Genomic DNA, 15,801 nt, shown 5'->3' with positions numbered 1-15,801 from the left:
CGAAGTAAAATGAAAGTCCCGATTTTTTCTCTTATATTTTCCATATAAAAACCTATTTATGAGTCGAGATTTTATGTGTCGAATTTTTTGATGTGTCGAAGTTTTTTCGTGGTCCGTATAGAATAAATCTAGTACAATTTACCACAAATAAGTCGAAGTCCTTCGATTATTTTGACACCTTCGATCTCGAGACATTTTTCACACCTTTTCTTGCCGCGAAGACGATTTCCGATCAACTTAAGTGACACGTGTTAATTACACAGCCGAGTGTTAAAACAACCTTTTGAATGCGTTTAAATGTGTGAAAAAATGCTTTAAATCGTTACTAATTTAATTGCCGTAGCGGTATTTGGAAGTACATGTTTAACAGTAAGAACTATCATACTTATAGTGACCCGGTGTCGCGTGATAATCACACGCGAAATATTTACTATAAGCTGGTTAAGTTATTGCCTTTCGAATTGTAACGCCTTTTGTAACTTCATTTGTATATGTCAACAGGTAGTTCAAATCATTAGCCGTGAAAAGTTACTTAACATGTCATATTTATCATTGCATAAAGTAAAATATCAGATTAATAAATGAAAGAAAACATGAAATAGGTTACGTTTTAGATCTTATAATTAGGGTTAGTCACGGGTTGAAATTTTGTCATGGAATTCAGAACGATTCATGAGTCGAAGTCCCGATGTGTCGAAGTTTTTACGCAAGTCCCCCCAACTTCGACTTACCGAAGTTCTACTGTATTTGAACATTTATCCCCATGTTGAAGAAGCACATGTTATGGTTGTTCTGGTTACATTTCATTAACAGTTAGTAAGATGTTCACTGCAACATGTGCTAAACATTGTGAAAGCTAATAAGTTAAGTTAGTCTAAAATTAATGGTGCTAATGAATTATTTGGTTCTTATGCCAATAAACTATATAAAACTCATGCTGATAAAGTATATAAAACTTATGCTAACCAAAACAAGGGTATGAAATACAACATGCAGTCTGCAATGATAATCAGACAAAGATATTATTCCTGATAGCTTTGCTTAATCTAATTTGAAAAAAATATATATACATGTATAGGGAAATATGATGTTTCCATTGTCGACTAGGATTTCATAGTCTCTGCGATCAATTTTCAGTGAGGAAAAGACAACATCACGAGGAAAAAGTATGACAGATAAAATTGTTCATAGCCACAGAAGCTTGCCAGCAACATCAGTAAGATCAACAACTAAAGTCTCGGATAGAGTCTCACCTGAAATGGAATCTAGTATGGAAGAAGAGTTATCACAGGTAATGTTGTACAGTGTAACCTCTCAAGAGCAGCCCCCTCGATAGAGCAAGAACCTCTTTACAATAACAGTTTCTAGTTTCTCCAAAGTATTATTTTACAATAAACTTATCTTTTCTAGACAATGCCTGTATACAACAACTAATTGTCTCATTTGATTTGCACAGCTTATTCTGAAATAATGTTTGATCAGTAGAAGGTCACTTGAGTAGATATTTATAATTACTGGCCAGGTATCCAGGAAAGCTGCTTAGCTGGACCAACTGCTGTGATATGACTGAAAATGTGTTAAAACTGGCATAAAATATCATACAAATAAACAAACTCAAACAGTGTCGGTCTGCAGATTCATTAGCATCTGTGTTAAACATTTAAATTCATCATATCAGGGTACTCTTTGGTTAATATGTAGCTTTATATGCTTCTATTAAGGCTTTTCAAGGTTAACCCAGTAAACTATGTTGCACAAGAATTATTACTGAGTATGTGCATTTGGTACAGGATGAAGCCACTCCGAAGAGCAGAGCGAATGTTATCAAGATTCTGAATCAGCTGGACCGCCAGCGACTTTCCCCGAACTCTCTTGAACGTAGATTCTACACAGAGTTTCACAATTTGGAAAGTATGGAGATGTCATTAAAACAGCTTACAAATGTAGATAGAACGCGTGCAGTATCAATGGCCCAGCAGGAAACCGTTTCACTTGCTCAGATGCTCAAGGTGAGACATATATAAATGCTTACACTGAATTATGTATCGACTTTTTTGGAAAAAAAAATAAGAAGTATTGTTACAGTTATGTCGGCATTGCCAGCAGCAAGCTTGTACCTGATCATAACTTTTTATGTTTTTGGTGTATTGTCTTCATACTTTGCCACATCAACCCTTGGGACAAGACCTTCAATTAGACCAGACTTACCTTCAACTTACATTTAAAAACAACCTTCATCTAAATTTTGCTTGGTTTTTACTGATTTTTAGCACACCAGAACCGAAGGTTCAGGGTGAGCTATTAGTATCAAAGGGGGATGCTCCGGCATCCGTTGTCATGCGTCATACAATTAAGCAAGACACACACAGCAGAAAGCATAATGTGCATGTAAGAAAGCAAAATGTAAAAGTCAGAATGCAAGATGTACAAGTCAGAATGCAAGATGTACAAGTCAGAATGCAAGATGTACAAGTCAGAATGCAAGATGTAACGTAAGAAAGCAAGAAGTAATTTTTGCGTTAATACCCTTCCATATTCTTGGGTAATCTTTATCAAGTTTGCTCATATTAAATTGATTAACACCTTTTAGGGGCAGCTAAAGCTAAAAATAGAAATACCTTTTAACATCTATTTCTACAGAACTAATCAAAGGATTATCACTAAACTTTGTCTGTAGCATTCTTGGGTAGTTTTTTATCAAGTTTGCTCATAAGACATATCAATTTGATTAACACCTTTAAGGGGCAGCTAAAGCTAAAAATAGAAATACTCTTTAAACGTCTATTTCTACAGAACTAATTGATGGATGATTACCAAAATTTGTAGCATTCTTAGGTACTCTTTTATCAAGTTTGCTCATATTGATTTGATTGGCCCCTTTAAGGAGTCTCTAGGGCTAAAAATAGAAAAACCTTTAAATGTCTTCTTCTACAGAACTATTTGATGGATGATCACCAAACTTTGCCTAGCAGTATTGGGTAGTCTTTTATCAAGTTTGCTCATATTAATTTGATTAGCCCCTTTTAGGGGCTGCTAAAGCAAAAAATAGAAATCCCTTTAAACGTCTCTTTTCTACAGAACTAATTGATGGATGATCACCAAACTTTGTAGCATTCTTGGGAAGTCTTTTATCAAGTTTGCTCATATTAATTTGATTGGCCTTTTTAGGGGTCTCTAGGGCTAAAAGTAGAAAAACCTTTAGACGTCTTCTTCTACAGAACTAATTGATGGAAGATCACCAAACTTTGTCTAGCATTTGTCACAGGGTGAGAAAAATGTGCAGCCTGACCGGGACTCGAACCCGGGACCCTCGGAATACCGTACCGCGGCTCTACCAACTGAGCTATCCGGCCGCTTACACATCTTCTCCCCTAAATAGTGAACAGTTCTGAACCGTGACATACACCCCTGCTAAATTGAAATTCGTCCTGGAATTTCACAGAGTTACAGAGCAATGTAAATTAAACTCTGAGCTATCAGTCACGGTCCCCCGTTGGGCGCCAAATGTCACAGGGTGAGAAAAATGTGCAGCCTGACCGGGACTCGAACCCGGGACTCTCGGAATACCGTACCGCTGCTCTACTGACTGAGCTATCCGGCCGCTTACACATATTCTCCCAAAAAATTTCAGGGGGAGCATATAGTCGCCGGTTGTCCGTCTGTCTGTACGAACGTACGTATGTCCCGAATTCTTGTCTGGCCCATAACTTTGTTATTTGAAGTCGGATTTTAAAACTATTTCACAGAAATGATCACCATATTGAGACGACGTGTCGCGGGTAACATTTTGCTCACTACCTTGAAGGTCAAGGTCACAGCATGACCTTGAAGAAAAATTGTGTCCGGCCCATAACTTCCTTATTACAACTATTTCACAGAAATGATCAACATATTGAGATGCCATGTCGCGCGCATGTCGGTAGAAAGATCTAATTGAGTAGAAGTGCAGTGCAAAGAACAGTACCTCTGCATTGCCTAAGTTTGGAATTATCACATTTTGAACTTTGTCTGGGACATAACTCTGAAACTACAAAAGATATACTTTTCTGTGTCCAAATCCTAGTCGGGGAACATCACCCGGTTCAACCGCTCTTGTTACTATTAGTGACTATAACTTTGTTATTTTGTAATGGATTATCTTCAAACTTGCACATAATCTTTTAGGATAGACCTTCAAGTTAACCAGACAGACATTGACATTCACTCAAAAATGACCTTGACATTGAAGGTCAAATTATTGAAATTTTCATATATTTTTAGCTCACCTGTCACAAAGTGACAGGGTGAGCTTTTGTGATCGCTTTTCGTCCGGCATCTGTCGTCCGTCCGTAAACTTTTACTTTAAATGACATCTCCTCATTAACCACTGAGCCAATTTCATCCAAACTTCACAGGAATGTTCCTTTGGTGGTCACCTTTAAAAGTTGTTCAAAGAATTTAATTCCATGCAGAACTCTGGTTGCCATGGCAACCGAAAGAAAAAACTCTAAATATCTTCTTTTAAAAATCGAAAGAGCTAGAGCTTAGATATTTGACATGAAACATCTTCTAGTGAGTGTCTACCAAGTTTGTTCAAATAAAAGCCCTGGGGTCAGAATTGGCCCCGCCACAGAGAGTCATTGATTTTCCCTATATGCATATAGTAAAAACTTAAAAAAATCTTCTTTTAAAGAACCAAAAGAGCTAGAGCTAAGATATTTAGCATGAAACATCTTCTAATGAGTGTCTACTAAGTTTGTTCAAATAAAAGCCCTGGGGTCAAAATTGGCCCGGTCCCGGGGGACATTGATTTCCTTATATGTGTATAGCAAAAACTTAAAAATCTTCTTTGAAAAAACCCAAATAGCTAGAGTTTAGATATTAAGCATGAAACATTTTCTGGTAAGTGTCTACAAAGTTTGTTCAAATAAAAGCCCTGGCGTTAAAATTGGCCCCGCCCCAGGGGGTCATTGATTTTCCCTATATGCATATAGTAAAAACTTAAAAAATCTTCTTTTAAAGAACTCAAAGAGCTAGAGCTAAGATATTTAGCATGAAACATGTGCTAATGGGTGTCTACCAAGATTGTTCAAATAAAAGCCCTGGGGTCAAAATTGGCCCGGTCCCGGGGGACATTGATTTCCTTATATGTGTATAGCAAAAAAAACTTAAAAATCTTCTTTGAAAAAACCCAAATAGCTAGAGTTTAGATATTAAGCATGAAACATTTTCTGGTAAGTGTCTACAAAGTTTGTTCAAATAAAATCCCTGGGGTCAAAACTGGCCATGACCCAGGGGTGTCATTGTTTTTAACTATATGTGTATAGTAAAAACTTAATAAATCTTCTTTTAAAAAAACCCAATGAGCTAGAGCTTAGATGTTTAGCATGAAAAATCTTCTTATTGTAGTCTACCAAGTTTGTTCAAATAAAAGCCCTTGGGTAAAAATTGGCCCTGCCGGGGGAGGGGTGGGTGAGGGCAGAGGTCATTGTTTTTCATTATATGTGTGTAGTAAAAACTTAACATCAAGAAACATCTTCTAATGGGTGACTTAAGTTTGTTCAAATAAAAGCCCTGGGGTTTAAACTGGCCCTGCTCCAGGGGCCTATATACAGGTGAGTGACTTCAGGACCATCATGGCCCTCTTGTTGTTTTAACTGGTTTTAACTTTGTTATTAGTGAATGGATTGACTTAATATTATAACAAAACATTCTCTAGGATAGACCATCATGTATATACAACTCAAATTGATCTTGGCTCTTTAACTCTAGCATGGATTTTGACAGAATTATAGCCCTGTGTGTATTTACTATTAAGAAAATTGGTTTAATATTTTGCTTGCAATATTAATTTTTTTGAAAATACTTGAAACTTGATTCATGCTTTTTGAATGACAATTCAAGGTCATTTTCGAAGAACCCTTACTTAAGCATTGATGTGTAATAAGGTAAGGTCCATTTTGACATTATAAAATTCTTTTGTCAATATATATCCATGCTTATATCCATGCCATATACATAGTTTGTATTTTTGTGGATGAAATCTTCCTCTCTGTTAATTCTTAAAATATTGAGGCTCTTTTCCTACTAGCAAGCACAGCAAATTGTCTAGTGTCCTGCCCTACTGACACAACTCTTGTTTTATTATTTTATAAAATATTAGGCAAAACAGCAGGGTTATGACCAGCAGTTGAAAGAAATTCAGTTAAAGGCTCAATTAGAGGCTACAGAAGCAACAAAACAACTTGAAGATGCTAGAAAACGTGCATCTGAGGCTGCGATCAATGCTGCTGATATGATTGCCAAGGTATTTCTAGACTTAATGAGCTATTTTGTAAACTCTTTAAGAAGCTAAATGTTTCAAATTGACTTGCTAATCTTTCAGTTTGTACTAAACCATCATTTGTAGAGAAAATTTTAATACATATATTATGTATATTTATTGGCTGAATAGCTTACAGTGCAGACCATGAAAATTATAATTGGTCCATTTTTTGGGGGTGGGGGGGGGAGGGCAAGTGGTTAAGGTCTTTGACTTCAAACCTATTGCCCCTCAATGCTGTGGGTTTGAATCCCTACAGGGACTTTGGATTCTTTCATGTGAGGAAGCTTTCCAGCTAGCTTACGGAACATCGGTGGTTTTACTCAGGTGCCCTGCTTGTGTCTGAAATAATGCACGTTAGGGCACCTGAGGTCTACCTCCACCAGTAAAAGCTGGAATGTCGCAATATGACCTATACTGTGTCGATGTGACGTAAAACCCAAAACAAAAAAAACAAAAACAAACAAACCATTTTTTGGTCTAAAGTTGCATTTTCTTTATAGTAATAAAGGTTATTTCAAAGTATGAGTAACAGACATGTAACAATACCATATCCTTGGTTGAAAAGTATTCTGACTATTTTCTTGCCTTTGATTTCCCAGGTAAGAGGGGAAGGGGTGTCTGCAATTCAGGAATCCACAAGAAAACTCATTGACACTCAGACTGAGGCTGCAAAAGCCACTGCAGAGGCTGCCAAATTTTTGTCTGAAGCTCGGGCCCTTGGCCTCCAGGACACCAACACACTGGCTGTAGAGACTGCAGCCTCTGCTGCAGCTTCTGCTGTAAATACTGCCCTCGAGAAGAAATGGCAGGGTAAGAGTAAGTTGAGTAAATCAACGAAACGGCGATCTGACGAGGCGCATGATCATGATGATTCTGAGAGTGTCGGTAAGTTATTGTTTGTTTAGTACTGCTAAGTTTGTTATAGTTATAAAGTGTAGGTAAATTTGGTTATAGTTATTTAGTGTTGATTATAATTTGTTTAGTGTTACTAAGTGTATAATAATTATGTATATTTGGTAAATTGGTTATAGTTATTTAGTGTTGATTATAATTTGTTTAGTGTTGCTAAGTGTGTAATAATTATGTATTGTTGGTAAATTGGTTATAGTTATTAAGTGTTGATTATAGTTTGTTTAGTGTTGCTAGGTGTGTAATAATTATTGTATTGTGTATAGAAATGTAAATGGTTGGATCAACTGCTGTTGTCTGAATTGTTGTATTTAAAGGCATTATGCTGGCATACTTTTTATGAACACCTAGAAAGGCACCATATGACCTTCACAAAGCTTATTTAATTAGCTTAAGTATATGATTTTCAACTATTCCTTTTGTTTTCATTGATGTCAAGGGAGATCTTAAATATTGCAATAATATGAGTTGAGATCAGTTTACTGTGTTGAAGTTAATTTTGTTTGTAAATGTTTCAGGCTCTGTGGATGATTTTAGTATAAACGAGTCAATGACAGAAGATGAAAAGGAGGAGAAATCGTTCCGACTTATTTTGCCGTCAGAAAGTCACAGAAAGAAAGGAAAACATGTTCACTCAGATAATGAATCTGTTGCTTCTGAAGGTAGTTTTACTATTGCTTATTTTGGTTGTAAATACATGCAACTGTTGGGGAAAATGTGAAGCATTGAAATTTCATATGCTGTTTTTTGACGACAGTCTGTGTAAAAACGACTTTATTTTGTATCTCTGATTAGATGCCCTATAGACAGGCTAGACTAAATTAAATTAAGAAAAAATAATAATATATTTATGTGCAAGATTTTAATATACACTACTGACTTTCTTTTTTTTTTTTGGAAATAAGCGTAATAATCCAGTTTTATATTATAGTTTATTGATATGTTTTAATTTTTGCAGCATCTTCAACACGACTGTTAGATCATGATATCCATACATTGTTTAAAGAAGGTTCGTTTGACAAGTTTACAGAAGATATGGTTAGGCAGTTTATGAAAGAAGAAGCCTTGCAGGCTCAGCATCAGGTACAATTTTTGTATTACTTATAAATAAGACATTTCTGTGAGAAATTAAATTTTGCTAATTTTGCAAATTTTTAATTTTTATGACAAAACAATTTTTGCTGAAGCCACTGTTTGTTGATATTTCATTTCTCAGGTCCATTGACCCTACTTTTTGGCAAAGAAGAAAAGAAAAAAAAATGAAATTTGAAATGAAGGTAGTATATGACACTCAAGAGTCCGTAATTTTCATGATATGTTAAGAAATCTTACAAACTTTGTTTACAACATTTAAATATCAATTCTGCACACTCACACGCATGCACATATATACATACACTCTAAAAATATGGATTAAAATAATGGAAAATAAGTTGCACTTACAGGAAAAAGTAATTTTATTTCTAGTTTAATTTGATTGAATAGAATTTCTAGACTACAGCCCTTTAACTACAGATAACTTTATTTAATTATTCATGCAATATAATAATAACTGTATTATTTTTCATACTGAAATACATTAATTATAATGAAAAAGAAAAAAGTTTGAACTTAAGCTGCTATTCATTAAGGAAATGTTAAACATTTGACAAACTATTAAACGATTTTTAGCTCGACTATTCGAAGAATATGAGAGCTATTGTAGTCGCCCCGGCGTCGGCGTCAGCATCCGCGTCGGCGTCTGCGTTGGTTAAAGTTTTTTGTAAAGTCAAATATCTCAATCATTACTTGAGATATTCAATTGAAACTTACAATACTTATTTATAGTAACAAGGTACATCATATTGACAAGTTGGATAACTCTGCCTACAATATTGACAGAATTATGCCCCTTTTTAACTTAGAAATTTTGGCTAAAGTTTTTTATAAAGTCAAATATCTCAATAATTACTTGAGATATTCAATTGAAACTTACAATACTTATTTATAGTAACAAGGTACATCAGATTGACAAGTTAGATAACTCTGCCTACAATATTGACAGAATTATGCCCATTTTTAACTTAGAAATTTTGGTTAAAGTTTTTTGACTCTCTCTAAGGCCTATAACATGAATTTATTAAAAAAAAATTAGACCTTCTGTGATGTTAAAAAATTTAACATTATCAAGGCTCTTTTACTATCAAGCACTTAGAATAGTCGAGCGTGCTGTCCTACCGACAGCTTTTGTTATTAATAATTATTTGAAAGGTTAATGTTCATAACTGTCTTTATCAAACAATAAAAAATGATTTTTGGTCATGTACAAGACCTCGGATTCCATTATTTACTTGGATTTTTTATATTATTATTTACATATTCCAACTACATGTATTGCAAACACTACAAATTCTGTAAATGGCCAATAATCTGAATTAACAGAATAAAAAAATTTTGGAACAAAATATGCTGGTATTTAAAGGTGGTTTTTAACTGTTAAGCAATGTGCATCTGCCATTTGCTCAAAAGGAATAAGACCAATATATTTCTTTCATACAGGCATTTGGAAAATTTAAACAAAAGAAATTTGTTAACTGAAGGCAACAGAGATAATAGTTTTATACACTTTAAAGCCCCTGATACTTTTATTGTAACAAGACCAAAACAAATTTTTGCTTTGTTGAAGTTCCATTAAGTTTTTCATTAATATGCTTTCTTCAGCAATCATTATTAAAACTGAGAGAAAATGCCTTAATGGAGAAGACAAAAGCAGAGTTACAATGGTTAGAGCAGCAAAGACAACGAATCCGAAACAAAGGTGCCGATGATTCGTACCCTCAGATCAAGAAACGACAGAGAGGCCTCAAGATGAAGTTACAAGAACAACAAGAAGAGATTCGTAGAATGAGAGAAGAGAATAAAGCAGCAGCAAAAGAACGACAGCGTAAATTATACGAAGAAATCACAAAACGACAGGCGTCTCAGGTACAAACAGATTTAGGAATGATGATCAAAAAAGATATAAATGAATGCCTAAAAGTTAAATTTCAAAATTGTTGGAAGACAAACTTTTTGAAAGAGTCCACAATCTTAAAATAATGTCGCAAAATTACACAAAAGTTGTTTTTTTTTGCTCACCTGAGCATATGCTCAGGGTGAGCTATTAGGATCACTCTTCGTCCGTCATACGTCGTCCGTTGTCTGTTCACACTTTTAAAACGACATCTCCTCTGAAACCATAAGGCAGATCATAATGAAACTTCACAGGGATGTTCCTTGTGTGAAGCCTTAACAAAGTTGTTCAAAGAATTTAATTCCATGCAGAACTCTGGTTGCCATGGCAACCAAAAGAAAAAACTTTAAATATCTTCTTTTAAAAAACCCAAAGAGCTAGAGCTTAGATATTTGGCATGAAACATCTAGTGGGTGTCTACCAAGTTTGTTCAAATAAAAGCCCTGGGGTCAAAATTGGCCCCGCTCCTGGGGGTCATTGATTTTCCCTATATGCATATAGTAAAAAATTAAAAAATCTTCTATTAAAGAACCCAAAGAGCTAGAGCTAAGATATTTAGCACGATACATCTTCTAATGGGTGTCTACCAAGTTTGTTCAAATAAAAGCCCTGGGGTCAAAATTGGCCCCGCCCCAGGGGGTCATTGATTTTCCCTATATGCATATAGTAAAAACTTAAAAAATCTTCGTTTAAAGAACTCAAAGAGCTAGAGCTAAGATATTTAGCATGAAACATGTTCTAATGGGTGTCTACCAAGTTTGAACAAATAAAAGCCCTGGGGTCAAAATTGGCCCGGCCCTGGGGGTCATTGATTTTCCTTATATGTGTATAGCAAAAACTTTAAAAAATCTTCTTTTAAAAAACCAAAATAGCTAGAGTTTAGATATTAAGCATGAATTACCTTCTAGTGAGTGTCTACAAAGTTTGTTCATATAAAAGCCCTGGGGTCAAAATTGGCCCCGCCCCGGGGTCATTGATTTTCCTTATATGTGTATGGCAAAAACTTAAAAATCTCCTTTGAAAAAAACAAAATAGCTAGAGTTTAGATATTAAGCATGAATTATCTTCTAGTGAGTGTCTACAAAGTTTGTTCAAATAAAAGCCCTGGGGTCAAAATTGGCCCCGCCCCAGGGGGTCATTGATTTTCCTTATATGTGTATAGCAAAAACTTAAAAATCTTCTTTGAAAATACCCAAATAGCTAGAGTTTAGATATTAAGCATGAAACATCTTCTAGTAAGTGTCTACAAAGTTTGTTGAAATAAACGCCCTGGGGTCAAAACTGGACCCGCCCCAGGGGATGGCATTGTTTTTTTACTATATGTGTATAGTAAAAACTTTAATCTTCTTTTAAAAAACCCAATGAGCTAGAGCTTAGATGTTTAGCATGAAACATCTTCTTATGGGTTTCTGCCAAGTTTGTTCAAATAAAAGCCCTTGGGTTAAAATTGGCCCTGCTGGGGGGGTGGGGGTGGTGGTGGGGGAGGTCATTGTTTTTCATTATACATGTGTAGTCAAAACTTAACATCTAATGGGTGTCTTCCAAGTTTGTTCAAATAAAAGCCCCGGGGTTAAAACTGGCCCGCTCCAGGGGCCTATATACAGGTGAGCGACCTCAGGGCCATCATGGCCCTCTTGTTAACAATAATTTGATATCTGGCTGTGTAAAGTCATGGCCCTCTTGTTTAACAGTAATTTGATATCTGGCTGTGTAGTAAAAGTATGAAAAGTTGTTGAGAAGTATTTTATAAACTATTATTTATACAGGAATAAACACCTTTATGGTCAGTAATTTGTCTCCTCTCCACTGTAGTTTCAAGTTTAGCAATTAACTTTAAGAGTCTTCATGTAAGAAAGCTATCTAGCTAGCATGCATAAAGTTGTCTTAGGGTGCCTGCTTCTACAAGAAGGTTGTCTTAGGGTGCCTGTCTGTGCATGAAATAAAGCAAATGGGAGAACCTTGGGCACCTCCAACATTAATGCCACAAAGTCTTGATATATAAAACTTTTACAGTGTTAGTATGAATTGAAACTCAACCAAAGACTTACAATGTTACTTGTTCTGTTAGATATTTTTTATGCAAAGGGTGAGCATATAGTCACCGCTTTGTCCGTCCGTCTGGTTGTCTGTCCGTCCTTCCACGTTTCTTGTCCAGGACATAACTTTGTTACAAAAAGGGGTATATAGATCTCATTGGATAGATGTGCAGTGCACAAGAACCGTAACTCTGCCTTGCCTAATTTTGAAGTAATTGCCCTTTGTTCAAATGAACACTTTGAACTTTGTCTGGGACATAGTTCTGAAGGTATAATAGATATGAACAAGACACTTTGTAGGTAGATAGATCTCATTGGGTAGATGTATTGCAAAAGAACCATAACTTTGCCTTGCCTAATTTTGGAGTTATTGCCCTTTGTCCATTTTTACACATTGAACATTGTCCAGGACATAGTTCTGAAGGTATAATAGATATGAACAAGACACTTTGTAGATAGATAGATCTCATTGGGTAGATGTGCAGTGCAAAAGAACCATAACTTTGCCTTGCCTAATTTTGGAGTTATTGCCCTTTGTCTATTTTTACACTTTGAACATTGTCCAGGACATAGTTCTGAAGGTATGATAGATATGAACAAGACACTTTGTAGATAGATAGATCTCATTGGGAAGATGTGCAGCGCAAAAGAACCATAACTTTGCCTTGCCTAATTTTGGAGTTATAGCCCTTTGTCCATTTTTACAATTTGAACTTTGTCTGAGACATAACTCTGAAACTAGAAAAAAAAATAACATAAAACTTTGTAGGTAGATAGATCTCATTGGGTAGAATTGCAGTGCAAAAGAACCATAACTTTGCCATGCCTAATTTTTGAGTTATTGCCCTTTGTTCATATTTACATTTTAAACTTTGTTCAAGTTATTGCCCTTTGTTCATATTTACATTTTAAACTTTGTTCAAGTAATTGCCCTTTGTTCATATTTACATTTTAAACTTTGTCTGGGACATAACTCTGACACTATAAGAGATATGAACAAGAAACTTTGTAAGTTGATAGATATCATTGGGTAAATGAGCAGTGCAAAGAACTGTAACTCTCGCCTAAGTTTGGAATTATTGCACTTTGAATTTTTTCAGGGACATAACTCTGAAAGTACAAAAGGTATTTTTGTCTGTGTCCAAAACCTATTAAAAGGGCATCAACCAGTTCAACCGGTTCTTGTTTAAATCTAAATTTGATTGTACTTTTATTTGTATCTAATATAGAATATTGTTTGTTACAGAGTAAGACAAAGTCTGTAGCCACACCAAGAGGTAGGCTTGGACGACCAAAAGAAGTTCACACTGAGGCAGAAGTTAGCTCGGTGAGTATAAGTTCGTAAATGATAATGTAAATATCTGCGTTTTGTATCATTGTGGTTGAATAATGAGTTACCTCTAGTATGCACAGATTCCTATTTTGAAAAGAGGAGGATTAAAGCTTAACATGATTTTAATATTAAGAGACAATTCTCCTCAGGGGCATTCATGGCCAAGTGGTTGAGGTTTTTTATTTCGTACCACTAACTGTCACAGCTATGGGTTCCAATTTCCCTAGGGACTTAAATTTCTTTCATGTGAGAAAGCTTTCCAGCTACCTTACCTAACATTGGTGGTTCTACTTAGGTGAAGGGCACACATAGAAAATCTGGAAAGTTGCTATGTGGCCTTTACACTCGGGCATTGGTATCATCCTTCAGTTAAGTTCTTGCCAGTTTGTATCTCCAAAACGATTGAAGGGAATGGGTTGATACTCCAATTTGGATTTTGACAGAAGTTATTATGGCCGTTTTTGAACTTAGAACATTCCACATTATCCAGGTAGAAAATTCTACATTATACAGACTCTTGTTTTACTATGAAAGATCTGAGTATAGTTCAGCATGAGCCTATTAACAGTTCTCATGAATTATAGTCCCCTACCGGTTTAACCGGAGGGGACTTTAGTTTACCCTCCGTCCGTTCTGTCGTCTGTCTGTCTGTCTGTCCGTCTGTCTGTCTGTCAGTCTGTCAGTCCGTCAGTTCCGTCCGTCCCACAAAACTGGATCCCCATGCGATAACGCAAAAAGACTGAAAATATTTTTATGAAACTTGATATATGATAGATGCAGTATGGAGATTATGCACGTCTTTTTTTTTCTTCCTATGTTGAAAAATTCTGGTTGCTATGGCAACAAATAGTCTGAAAATATGGCAAATTTAACACATAAAATGGATCCAGTGATAACTCAAAAAGTACTGAAAATATTTTTTATGAAACTTGAAATATGGTAGATGGCACTCTGGAAGTTATGCACATCTTTTTCTTTTCTTCTTATGTTGAAAATTCTGGTTGCTATGGCAACAAATAGCCTGAATTTCAAGATTTCTGGATTTAAATTTTTCAGATTTTTTCACTATATGTTCTTTATTTCTTAAGGTGTTTACTTCAAACTTTAAATATAAGTTTCTGGTCATCAACCACATCATATGTGACAAGGTTTATAACTCTAGCACAAAAATATCAGTATTACCTCCTTGAACTTAGATTTTTTAGGGGAAAAAATGTTGTCTTTTTTAAATAACTTCTTTATTTCCTAATGTATCTACTTCAAACTTCATATATATGTTTCTTATTATCACTCGACATTTTTGAGAAGGTTAAATTACTCTAGCAAGACTATTTCCAGAATTATGTCCCCCTTGAACTTAGATTTTTTTCGAGAAACTGGTATTTTCACTCCAACTTCTTCATTCCTTATAGGATTTACTTTAAAATCACACATCGTAATAATATGACAAGGTTGTATAAACATAATTTCCTTACTAAGCATGGAAACTTAACACATTACTGTGATATAGACAAACTTATTTTATTATGTTTTGTGGTCGAAATTTTTCAAATACAGACTTCATCCTCAAATTCATTATAAATGGCAATACACAGGAGTGTATGACAATTAAAGAACTTTTTGAGGGACCGGTAGGGGACTACTGTATTGCCCGCAATACTATCAAATGCTTGTTGAAAAAATATTTTCTTTGCTTTATATAGAGAATGTTTAATATAGAATTCTTCTTTCCTTATTAGTGTTGATTTATTGACCTGTATTTTTTTATGTTTTCTCACAGATCAGCAGTTCTCTGTGTCTTGAGCATATTGGGGGACACTTATTGTTATAACCACTATTCTTGTTCCTGTTGCTTTGGTCTAAGTAATGACCATGCTCTATTTTAGATTGACGAGGCGTCAGATGCAGAGAAACAGCGAAAGGATTATAAATCTGACTCTGAGATTTACACAGAGCCAAAGATAAGTGGAAGAAGATCCAAACAAAATCCTGAAAAATACAAGAAGATTCATCTGGATGAAAAGTAAGTAAATTCTAACTTATTTTATTTAAGTATAAAAGAAAGAGGATGTTACCTGAGGTTTTATATTATAAAGACTAACTCAAGCCCTTAACCTGCCCGGGGGGGGGGGGGGGGGGGGGGGGGGGGGGGGGGGGGGGGGGGGGGGGGGGGGGGGGGGGGGGGGGGGGGGGGGGGCCGGGGGGGGGGGAGGCATCGGGGGGGGGG

At 35.6% G+C, this 15,801-nt stretch overlaps 1 protein-coding gene across 1 annotated transcript in view; it reads left to right on the top strand.

Moving 5' to 3' along the window:
• The window catches only part of LOC132738510 (centrosome-associated protein 350-like), a gene marked incomplete at both ends in the record, with an annotated part of 49,320 nt that extends 33,723 nt beyond the window's left edge, over positions 1-15,597 (top strand). The window contains 9 exon segments of the mRNA XM_060726016.1: positions 1,138-1,291; positions 1,791-2,009; positions 6,143-6,286; positions 6,904-7,189; positions 7,732-7,875; positions 8,172-8,296; positions 9,914-10,177; positions 13,488-13,568; positions 15,461-15,597. Coding sequence (XP_060581999.1) covers positions 1,138-1,291; positions 1,791-2,009; positions 6,143-6,286; positions 6,904-7,189; positions 7,732-7,875; positions 8,172-8,296; positions 9,914-10,177; positions 13,488-13,568; positions 15,461-15,597 — 1,554 coding nt within the window.
• Positions 15,598-15,801: the final 204 nt, after the last annotated feature.

Source organism: Ruditapes philippinarum, unplaced genomic scaffold, assembly GCF_026571515.1.
Source record: "Ruditapes philippinarum isolate M1 unplaced genomic scaffold, ASM2657151v2 ctg12017_1_1_1_1, whole genome shotgun sequence".
NCBI lineage: Eukaryota > Metazoa > Mollusca > Bivalvia > Venerida > Veneridae > Ruditapes > Ruditapes philippinarum.
The sequence above is the reverse complement of the archived record's forward strand: the minus strand, read 5'-3'. Positions and strand labels throughout refer to the sequence as shown.